Here is a 12500-nt window from a genome sequence, read left to right as displayed (position 1 = left end):
TGATGGCTGGAGAAGAAAGCAAAAGAACAATAAACAAAAAAACAAAAAAAAGGTAGTGGCGAGAGAGAGGGGGTGGGGGTGGGGGAGGGGGGGGGGGGGGGGTCGGGGAGGGGGGGGGGACGCTTGCATGCAATCGTTGATGCCTGGAGAGAAAGAAAATTAAAAAAAGGAAGAAGGAAGAGGAGGAGATGAGAGTGTGCGTTTGATTTGATGTCCTTGAAAAGTTCCTGTTTTGACACTGTTTTAATGAAAGGCGCTTCTCTTCCTGTCTGTGACAGATTCAGGAAGTTTGATTTGATGTCCTTGAAAAGTTCCTGTTTTGGACACTGTTTTAATGAAAGGCGCTTCTCTTCCCTGTCTGTGACAGATTCAGAAAGTTTGATTTGATGTCCTTGAAAAGTTCCTGTTTTGACACTGTTTTAATGAAAGGCGCTTCTCTTCCCTGTCTGTGACAGATTCAGAAAGTTTGATTTGATGTCCTTGAAAAGTTCCTGTTTTGACACTGTTTTAATGAAAGGCGCTTCTCTTCCCTGTCTGTGACAGATTCAGAAAGTTGTTTCCATGCATTTTTTTTGTTTGTTTGTTTGTTTGTTTCTTTGTTTGTTTGGTTTGTTCCTGGGTTTTTTTTTTTTTTTTTTTTTATAGCATAAACAACGTTGAGTAATATCGTTATGAAGAAAATAGTCTCTTTTCAGAGAGCACTTTTCGTTAAATCGTTTGTTGTTTTGATAGTGTGTATTTCGGTGTTATTATTTCCTATTCGATGTAGTTTCCTCGTAGTGAATTTGCGAAGTGTCTGTTGGCTTACAGACTTTGCGTTTGCTTCAGTTTGTCCGTCCATTTAATTTGTTTGTCTATCTGTCTGTCCGTCCGTCCGTCTCAATGTCTGTCTGTCTGTCAGTCTATCGGTTTCTCTCTCTCTCTCTCTCTCTCTCTCTCTCTCTCTCTCTCTCGTTGTTCCAAAACACTGGTCGCCTCCTTTTGTGACTTGTGATGTGCTTGTTCCGACAACTTACAGTGCATCTTGTTGCTTTGAGAGTGTTTGTCATGTGCTGTGCTCTTTGGAGGAAGGTGGCAGAATGGTTAAGGCGCTCAGCTGTCAATGCCACAGAGAGGCCGTGAGGGTGTGGGTTCGAATCCCGCTCTCAGCCTTTGTCCCAAGTTTGACTGGAAAATCAAACTGAGCATCTAGTCTTTTTGGTCGAGACGATAAACCGAGGTCCCGTGTGCAGCACGCACTTGGCGCACTGAAAAAAGAACCCATGGCAACGAGAGTGTTGTCCTCTGGCAACATTTTGTAATAAAAAGAAAAAGAAATCCACTCTGATAGGTATACAAGTATATAAGCATGCACTCAAAGCCTGACTAAGCGCGTTGGGTTATGCTGCTGTCAGGCATCTGCCTAGCAGATGTGGTGTAGCGTATATGGATTTGTCCGAACGCAGTGACGCCTCCTAGAAAAAAAAACTGAAACTGACAACTGTGCTATTTCCGATTACTGACCGTGCATCTTGTTGCTTTCGCCGAAGTCTGGGTCGTGCATGGATGCGGGAGTGCCGAACTGGTCGATGTTGTCCTGCAGGTACCAGCTCTGTCCCTCGTCGAAGATCTTGAAGAGCAGCACGAAGAACCTGTCCACGTCCGTCCTCTGTCCGCTGACGCTGTCCAGGGTGCCCGGCTTGCAGATCACCAGCGGCCCTGGAACGCATGGGCCAATAGCCGAGTGGTTAAAGCGTAGGGCTTTCAATCTGTGGGTCCCGGGTTAGAATCTCGGTAACGGCGCCTGGTGGGTAAAGGGTGGATATTTTTCCGATCTCCCAGGTCAACATATGTGCAGAACTGCTTAGTGCCTGAACCTCTTTCGTGTGTATACACACGCAGAAGATCAAACACGCACGTTAAAGATCCTGTAATCCACATCAGCGTTCGGTGGGTTATGGAAACAAGAACATACCCAGCATACACATCCCCCAAAACGGAGTATGGCTGCCGGCGGGGTAAATAAACTAAAAGGTCATACGCGTAAAATGTTACATGTCGGTCTGACTGTGTATGTGTGCGTGCCTGAAATCTAATTGAATGACACAGGAAACGAATGAAGAGCGCCCAATGGCAGCCGTCAGTCGGCTCTACCCAGGTAGGCAGCCTGTTGTGCAAATGACCTCGTCTTTGTAAAGTGCTTAGAGCTTGGTCTCCGATCGAGGATAGGCGCTATATAAGTATCCATATAATCATCATCATACTTCCGCTTTTCACTGGTCCACTACATCGGTTAGGCCCAGTCAGTCCAGTCCAGTCCACGCCAGGCTGGTCACTTGATGTTCAGCTCAGTCCAGATCCGTCTGTTCCAGTTCTATCCGGTTATCCAGTGCCCAGATCTAGTCGACTGCTATCGATCCCAACCAGTATGATATTGCCTAACCCAGTACAGTCCAATACACTATGACCCAGCCAAATCCAAAACAGTCCAGTATGGTATGGCTTGACCAAGTCTAAACAGTTTTATCCAGTATGACCTTGCCTAACCCAGTGCTGTTCAATCCAGTATGTCCTAGCCTTATCCAAACAGTCTAATACATTATGGCCAAGCCCATATCCAAACAGTCCAGTCTAGTATGGCCTTGACTAATCTAAACATCCAATACAATAAATTATAACCTAGCCATATCCAAACAATTCATTCCAGTATGATCTAGCCTAATTCAGTACGGTTCAGTCCACAATGACGTAGACTAATCCAGTACGGTTCAGTCCACAATGACGTAGACTAATCCAGTACGGTTCAGTCCACAATGACGTAGACTAATCCAGTACGGTTCAGTCCACAATGACGTAGACTAATCCAGTACGGTTCAGTCCACAATGACGTAGACTAATCCAGTAGGGTTCGGTCCACAATGACGTAGACTAATCCAGTACGGTTCAGTCCACAATGACGTAGACTAATCCAGTACGGTTCAGTCCACAATGACGTAGACTGATCCAATACGGTTCAGTCTGACGTAGACTAATCCAGTACGGTTCAGTCCACAATGACGTAGAATGATCCAGTACGGTTCAGTCAACAATGACGTAGAATGATCCAGTACGGTTCAGTCCACAATGACGTAGACTAATCCAGTACGGTTCAGTCCACAATGACGTAGACTAATCCAGTACAGTTCAGTCTACAATGACGTAGACTAATCCAGTACGGTTCAGTCCACAATGACGTAGACTGATCCAGTACGGTTCAGTCAACAATGACGTAGACTGATCCAGTACGGTTCAGTCCAGTATGACCTAGCCTAATCCAAACAGTCCAATCCAGTATGACCTAGCCTAATCCAAACAGTCCAATCCAGTATGACCTAGCCTAATCCAAACAGTCCAATCCAGTATGACCTAGCCTAATCCAAACAGTCCAATGCAGTATGACCTAGCCTATTCCAAACAGTCCAATGCAGTATGACCTAGCCTATTCCAAACAGTCCAATCCAGTATGACCTAGCCTAATCCAAACAGTCCAATGCAGTATGACCTAGCCTATTCCAAACAGTCCAATCCAGTATGACCTAGCCTAATCCAAACAGTCCAATCCAGTATGACCTAGCCTAATCCAAACAGTCCAATCCAGTATGACCTAGCCTAATCCAAACAGTCCAATCCAGTATGACCTAGCCTAGTCCAAACAGTCCAATCCAGTATGACCTAGCCTATTCCAAACAGTCCAATCCAGTATGACCTTGCCTAATCTAAACAGTCCAATCCAGTATGACCTAGCCTAATCTAAACAGTCCAATCCAGTATGACCTAGCCTAATCCAAACAGTCCAATCCAGTATGACCTAGCCTAATCTAAACAGTCCAATCCAGTATGACCTTGCCTAATCTAAACAGTCCAATCCAGTACGACCTAGCCTAGTCCAAACAGTCCAATCCAGTATGACCTAGTCTAATCCAAATAGTCCAATCCAGTATGGCCTAGCCTAATCCAAACAGTCCAATCCAGTATGGCCTAGCCTAATCTAAACATCCAATACAATATAACCTAGCCACATCCAAACAATTCATTCCAGTAAAATCTAGCCTAATCCAGTAAAGTTCAATTCAGTATGACCTAGCTCAATCCAGTCAAATCCATTACGACCTAGCCTAATCCAATCCAATACGATTTAGCCCAATCCAGTAAAGTCAAGTCCCATCCAATCCAGTCTAATCCACTTCACCCCAGTCCGGTTTATCCTAATCCAATCCAATCCAATCAGTTTGATTAACACTGTAGAATCAATGTCAATCATTTCAATGGCTCTCGGAGGTCAGAATGGTTACACACAAGCACACAACAACGATGACGACGACAACGACAACGACAACGACTTCAACAACAACAACAACCCAAAGCAACCAATTCCGCAGATTATTAAGAACAACAACAAAAGCTCACACATCTTCCAGATTTTTTTTTTCTTTACCGAGAATCCGCCACCCTGTTTCTCTCAACCCACATTACAAACCCCACTACCTTCCTCTCCTCCTTTCTTAGTTATATATTTCTTAAAAAGAAAAAAAAAAGAAAAGAAAAAAAAAAAGCCTCACATTGAAATGTGAAAAAAATAACACTGTGCCAAAATATCTACAATTACCCTGAGTACGCGTGACGGTGTCACAAAACAAAAGTCCCTCCCCCAAGCCCCCCACGCCCCCTTACCGATAAGCCCGGAGTTGGTGTCTTTGACAGGGTCCACGGCAGAGTAGTAGGCGTGGTTGATGCAGGCAGGGTCGCCCTCAGCTGGGGCGAAGTCCAGAGGTACTGACCACTTGTACGTCACAGTCTGTCCAGGCCCCACACCCCCAGGACCGCCTGCATAGGGGGACCCTTCTGAGTCCTTGGTGTAGAACAGGCCCTGGGGAGGAGAAGGTGGGGAGGAGGGGGTAGGGGGTGGGGGTGGGGGTTGAAACAATGCTTGTCAACAGAGAGTGAAAAAGTTTTCTTAATGGTTTCAACGAGAGAAGAGAGGGAAGAAATATTGCTTTGTCAACAGAGAGTGAAAAAAAAATGGTTTGAACGAGAGAGAAAACATTGCTTGTCAACAGAGAGTGAGAAAATAGTTTAAACAAGAGAGAAAACATTGCTTGTCAACAGAGTGAAAAAAAAGGTTTCATCGAGAGAGGAGAGGGATGAAACATTGCTTGTCAACAGACAGTGAAGTGAAACTAAAATGGTTTAAACGAGAGAGAGGAGGATACATCGCTTGTCAACAGAGTGTGAAACAAACAAACAAACAAAAGAAGGTTTAAACGAGATTGGATGATAAGAATGAATCAAATAAAACGATATAACACAGAAACCCAGTGATAAAATGGTTTAAATGAGATTAAATGATCAGTAAAAAACCAACAACAACAAAAACCGATATAACACAGAAACTCAAGCTTTGACACACGTGCAACAACGCAAGGTTTAAAAGATAAAAGAATAAGCAAGTGAAGCTGGATAAAAAAAAAATATATATATATATATAAACAATTTTGAACCAACACACACACACACACACACACACACACACACACACACACACACACACGCACGCACACACACACGAACAATAACACTAACACCCTCCATCCCCCCTCTCCCCCCCCAAACCCCCAACCCTCACACACACCTCCACATGAACCAAAAAACCCAACAAAAAGCCCTAAACGATATAACACAGAAACTCAAGCTTTGACACAGTTGCAGCAACGCAAGGTTTAAAAGCTGGATACAAAAAAAATATATACAATTTTGAACCAACACACACACACACACACACACACACACACACACACACACACACACACACGAACAATAACACTAACACCCTCCACCCCCCCCACTCCCCCCCCAACCCCCAACCCCCTAACCCTCACACACACATCTCCACATGAACGAAACTAAACTACCACTACCCACCAACCTGCGCGTGCACGGAATAGTTCAAGGACGCTTTGTTGCGGAAGACCACAGTGATGACGTCAAATGCCTCGGCCATAATGACAGGACCCATGATGCCCAGGTACTTCTCGCTGTCCGGCCGCTCGTATTCCGTCGTGAAGGTAGCGTCTGTGTACTGGTGGTAGCGAACCTTCTTGTAGCGTTTGCCGATATACGGTCCATCTTCAGTAGTGAAGATGTAGGATTCTCTGTTGTGTTTCGAAAGTAGAGAGATAACATTAAAGGAGGGTAAGAAAGATAGTAATATTTAAGAAGGGAAAAAAAGGAAAGAGAAAAGAGAAAAAATTAATATATGAGAAGGCAGAGAGAGAGAGAGAGAGAGGGAGAGAGAGAGAGAGAGGGAGAGAGAAAGAGAGAGAGAGAGCGCACACACACACACACATCCTGTACGCACGCACGCACGCACACACACACACACACACACACACACACACACACACACACACAAAGACACACACACACACGGATACACACACACACACACACACACACACACATACAGACAGACAAGACAAACAGACACACGCACACACACATACACACACACACATACATACAGACAGACAAACACACACACACACACATACACACACACATATACACACACATACACGCACACACACACACACACACACACACACACACACACACACACACACACACACACACACACACACACACACACATAGAGACAGATACAGACAGACAAGAAAAACAGACACACGCAAACACACACACACACACATACAGACAGACAGACAAACACACACACACATACAGACAGACACACACACACACACACACACACACACACACAGATAGAGAGACAGACAGACACACACACACACACACACACACAGATAGAGAGACAGACAGACAGACAGACAGACAGACACACGCACACACACACATACACACAAAACACACACACACACACACATACACACACACACACACACACACACACACACACACACACACACACACACACATCGAGGACTAACAACATTGCAGAATGGGCAAGAAAACCATTTGGTGCACAGATCCACACTTTGAATCACAATCGACAGATCTGGAGGAATCTTGTGAACACTTTTTTTTAGTAAATCAAAGAAGAAATGAAACAGAATTATGGTGTTTAGAACCTCGCCGACCACTAAGGCCATCTCAAGGCTATCGCCACGTTAATACCTACTACAAGGGTAAAAAGAACACAAACAATAAAAAAAACTAGTCACCACTTTAAGCTTTCCACTCAAAGTTTAAAAAAAACAAAACCTTCCATAGATTAAAAGCTTCAAATGTGATTAAAAATGTTCACTAATCAAAGAAGAAGAAAAACCACGCATATAACCTCTACAATCAAGAGGAGTGATGGCCTAGAGGTAACGCGTCCGCCTAGGAAGCGAGAGAATCTGAGCGCGCTGGTTAGAATCACGGTTCAGCCGCCGATATTTTCTCCCCTTCCACTACACCTTGAGTGGTGGTCTGGACGCTAGTCATTCGGATGAGACAATAAACCGAGGTCCAGTGTGTAGCATGCACTTAGCGCACGTAAAAGAACCCACGGCAACAAAAGGGTTTGTTCCTGGCAAAATTCTGTAGAAAAATCCATATCGATAGGAAAAACAAATAAAACTGCATGCAGGAAAAAATACAAAAAAAAATGGGTGGCGCTGTAGTGTAGCGACGCGCTCTCCCTGGGGAGAGCAGCCCGAATTTCACACAGAGAAATCTGTTGTGATAAAAAGAAATACAAATACAAATACAAATGCGTATGGTTGTCACCTAGCTTTCAGAGGCAGAAGTGGGTTTGGAAGAGCTAGGGACCTTTTTGTTATGATTATATTCAAGCTAACATACCTTTAGATTTCGTTTTGTGACAATAAAATAAAATAAAATAAAACAAAACAAAACACAACACAAACAAGGAACAAACAAAATATTACAACACAATGCAATGCGATTCAATGCAATGCAATGCAATACAGTACAAAATTACTACGCCTTACGCATCCGGATTGGTCAGGTTGCCTCCCGAGATCCAGTTGCTTCCGGTGGGAGCGAAATCCCACAGTTCTTCCTCCGCTTGCAGAAAGTAGGTCCTGTTCTTGCCGTGGGTAGGGTTGATGCTGTAGTCCCTACGGAGTCCACAGTTGTTCACGTTGAACAGGGCCTTGGCCCCGGCCTGGTACTGTTCGGTCGTCTGGTCTACCAAAGCCCACTGACCTGGTGGAGGGGTCAGAATTTAAGGGGGCGGGGAGGGGAGGGGGATGGTCAGAATCTTAATGATGTCAACACCGCTGAATGATCGACTCATTTTTGTTAATTGCTGTGGACTGTTATATATATATATATATATATATATTAATATGCATGATATATGCACGACAAAATATAGATAAAAGACATGCAAACAAAAGAAAAATAGATAGTGATTAATTGAAAAGAAAATTTGATGTTTTCTTACACTGTACTTTTACCTCACACTGGCAGTGCTTGCGTTATTATGGAAGCCAAACGTGTTGTGAGCCAACGATTTCTCTTACTTTGAGTATCAAGCCGAGGATAAACCCGGGGGGGGGGGGGGGGGGGGGGGGGGGGGGGGGGGGGGGATTCGGGGGTAGGGGGTGGGGAAGGAGGGATAAGGACGCTCATGCAAGTTCACTTTGTTCAGTCCTTTACTCTTGAAAATAACCGCATACTATTTAGTAGAATAACGATATTCCACGTCAAATCGGATCAGTTGTTTCATAACATACTTCACATTTCATATACATATGTGTCTCCTGAAGTGGACGGGCACACACACACACACACACACACACACACACACACACACACACACACACACACACGAACAAACGAACACACGCACACACACACGAACACACACACACACATCACACAGACACACACACACACACACACACACACACACACTTACACACACACATTAACACACACACACACACAAACACACGGACACACGCACACACACACACGCACCCCCCCACACACCCCCGCACCTCCCCCACCCACCCACCACACACACCCTTCCCCCACAACCCGCCACGCCCCCCACCCCACCCACACACAACTCTTCTCTCCCCCACCCCCTCACCTGGGTTCTCTGCCTTCATGAGCAGGCTCCTGAAGTGGCCGGGCAGACACACACACACACACACACACACACGCACGCACGCACACACACACACACACACGCACCTCCACCCCCGCACCTCCCCTCCACCCTCCACACACACCCCTCCCCCACAACCTCCCACGTCCCCCACCCCACCCACACACAACTCTTCTCTCCCACCCCCTCACCCGGGTTCTCTGCCTTCATGATCAGACTCCTGAAGTGGCTAGGCAGACACACACACACTCACACACACATTAACACACACACAAACACACGAACACACGAACACACACAAACACACGGACACACGCACACACACACACACACACGCACCCCCCCCCCCGCACCTTCCCCCCCACCCACCACATACACCCTTCCCCCACAACCCGCAACGCCCCCCACCCCACCCACACACAACTCTTCACTCCCCACCCCTCACCTGGGTTCTTTGCCTTCATGAGCAGGCTCCGGAAGTGGCCGGGCAGACACACACACACACACACACACACACACACACACACGCACGCACACACACACACACACACGCCCCCCCCCCCCCCCCCCCCCCCGCACCTCCCCCCCACCCACCACACACACCCCTCCCCCACAACCTCCCACGTCCCCCACCCCACCCACACACAACTCTTCTCTCCCCCACCCCCTCACCCGGGTTCTCTGCCTTCATGAGCAGACTCCGGAAGTAGCCAGGCAGGATGAAGGAGGAAGAGCGGCGGTTGTCCAGGTAGGTGAGAGGCTGCCCGTGGAAGTAGGCCGTGTGCACGTCTCGCTCCGACCCGACGCTCAGCATGTGCCAAGCCACCCGGTCGTCCTGACACATGTTCAGCCCGGGTAGGTTGCCGTACATGTACCCGTTGATGCCTGGGTGGGCGGGGTGGACAATGATGACACAATGAAGCGGTAAGGCTTGCCTGGGTGATTATTAACCCTTCCCCTTCCCCTCCCCACCTCACTCCCCGCCCGTTGACTCAGTGCAGAACGTGTTTTTTTTTTTTTTTTTTTTTTTTTTTTATTTTGGTGCAGTGAGGTCACACAGGATTAAACAGGCTATGCCAGTCTTCAATAAAAGCTTATTTGTGTTTGCACATTTCTTCTGTCTTTGCTGCTGTGTGCACATTGTCAGATGATCGGTATAAGGACATTCCCGGCGCTTCTTTTTTTTTTTTTTTGAGGAAGTGTCTAGGTTTGTTCCAATGTACCTTTTATTTACCTGTGTGCTAGCTGAATCGGTAGCGTAAGCAGCACTGACTTGAAGTTGTGTACCTTGTGAATGGAGAGAGTTACCACTCTTTACTATTTGTTAACTGTTTGTCTTAGTTTGAAATTAGCATCCTCAACTTGAACGGCAACAGAAATAATGAGGATGATGATGAATGATGGTAATGATACAAAAATCAACAACCGAATTTTTTGTCATTATCATCGGTATCATTGAATTTTTTGTCTTCTTCTTCTTCTTCTCCTTCACATCAAAAGTAAGTGTGTGTGTGTGTGTGTGTGTGTGTGTGTGTGTGTGTGTGTGTGTGTGTGTGTGTGTGTGCACAAACACATGCATACGCACGTGTTATTGACTATAACAATGGTTCTTTTCATTGCTTTATTATAGTAAATGGAGTACTCCAGTTACTCTTCTCATTCGTCGTTCTTCTTATTTCTTATTTTTTTTCTTATTTCATTTTCTTTCTTTATCTTTCATGTTTTGTGTCGTTACTGTGCCTGATTCTTTACCCATTAAAAGATCCAATCAATCAATCAATCAATCAATCAATCAGTCAATCTTCTTCTACCTCTTCTTCTCCATTCGTGGGCTGCAACTCCAACGTTCACTCGTATGTATATACGAGTGGGCTTTTACGTGTATGACCTTTTATTTTTACCCCTGCTGGAGATGTTGTGCTACTCTGACTTACCTTTTGGTGCTGCCAATTGATTTTTGCTGAACAAAACTAATGTCATCTCAGGGAAGAAAAGAAAAGAAAATTAAAACCAAAAGAATAATGACTGACATCCTGAGCTGTAATGTCCATTTTATTTCAGTGAGATGACAGGCCTTCGTTGACAAGCACACTCTTCAGTGGCACTCGAGAGGTTAATGTTTGGTGTCCGTTTTGGAATAGTTTTTTTTTCCTATTAAGGTTTTGGGTGTCGTTTCCGGAATTTACAGTGGCTTAATTGTTAAGATAGAGTGCAATCGTGATACATATAAATTATGTACATAAGTCTGCGCTCACACACACACACACACACACACACACACACACACACACGCATTTTCAGATTTAATCTCAAGAATTATGACCAAACGCATTTAACTACATTTTGTATTACATGATTGTGTCCCTTCTGTTCGTTGCAATGTCTGAAAGCGAGGGTGATGGTGAGAGAGTGGGGATGCATGCAAAATAGCAATGCTGTCCTTATAATCGCAACCACTGGCAATAACAACGACAACAACCCCCCCCCCTCCCCCGCAATAAAAAATTTAATGCGTGGCTGATGTTTATAAACGCAGCATAGTGATTGTTTCAGTTTCTCTACACACTCGTTCTACATCGAACAGGTTTCTTAAGAGCAAAGACAATTTAAGCCTCGTCTATAAACTCACCGTGCATAATGTTGGACTCGTAGAAGTCCTCCGAGGTCTTGTCACCATGCAGACCGGCGAAGTTCACGTCGCTGTACCAAGACAAGTTCTCATCGGTGGCGGAGAACATGAGGAAAAACTCCTGGTCCACCTGACGCTGTAGAATGCATGGACATTTGTAATCATTGTGCAAAGAAAGTGAGTTTAAAGAGTGTTCGGACACTGTAATCATTGTGCAAAGAAAGTGAGTTTAAAGAGTGTTGGGACATTGTAATCATTGTGCAAAGAAAGTGAGTTTAAAGAGTGTTCGGACATTTGTAATCATTGTGCAAAGAAAGTGAGTTTAAAGAGTGTTCGGACATTGTAATCATTGTGAAAAAAGGTTAGTCTTAAGAGTATTCAGATATTGTAATCACTATAAAAAGAAAGTCAATCTTAAGAGCGTTCAGAAACTGTAATCATTGTGATACGAAAGTTAGTTTAAAGAGTCTTCGGACATTGTAATTATTGTGCAAAGAAAGTTAATTAAAAGGGTGTTCAGACATTGTAATCATTGTGCAAAGAAAGTTAATTTAAAGAATGTCCGAACATTGTAATCATTGTGCAAAGAAAATTAGTTTAAAGAGTGTTCAGACATTGTAATCATTGTGCAAAGAAAGTTAATTTAAAGAATGTCCGAACATTGTAATCATTGTGCAAAGAAAATTAGTCTTAAGAGTGTTCGGACATTGTAATTATTGTGAACATGAAGTTAGTCTTAAGAGTGTTCGG

The 12500-nt window shown here is 44.8% G+C and overlaps 1 protein-coding gene across 2 annotated transcripts in view; it reads right to left on the bottom strand.

Moving 5' to 3' along the window:
* The window catches only part of LOC143293870 (hephaestin-like protein), a 33709-nt gene that overhangs the window by 1789 nt on the left and 19420 nt on the right, over positions 1-12500 (bottom strand). For both annotated transcript variants that reach the window (XM_076605187.1, XM_076605189.1), the window contains 6 exons: positions 11751-11886; positions 9794-10006; positions 7992-8208; positions 5942-6167; positions 4690-4885; positions 1504-1698 (listed from right to left, as the gene is read on the bottom strand). In XM_076605187.1, the coding sequence (XP_076461302.1) occupies positions 1504-1698; positions 4690-4885; positions 5942-6167; positions 7992-8208; positions 9794-10006; positions 11751-11886 (1183 nt within the window). The remainder of the gene's footprint in view (positions 1-1503; positions 1699-4689; positions 4886-5941; positions 6168-7991; positions 8209-9793; positions 10007-11750; positions 11887-12500) is intronic.

Source organism: Babylonia areolata, chromosome 19 (assembly GCF_041734735.1).
Source record: "Babylonia areolata isolate BAREFJ2019XMU chromosome 19, ASM4173473v1, whole genome shotgun sequence".
Classification (NCBI taxonomy): Eukaryota; Metazoa; Mollusca; class Gastropoda; order Neogastropoda; family Buccinidae; genus Babylonia; species Babylonia areolata.
Note: the sequence above shows the minus strand (reverse complement) of the source record. Positions and strands in the feature narration are given on the sequence as shown.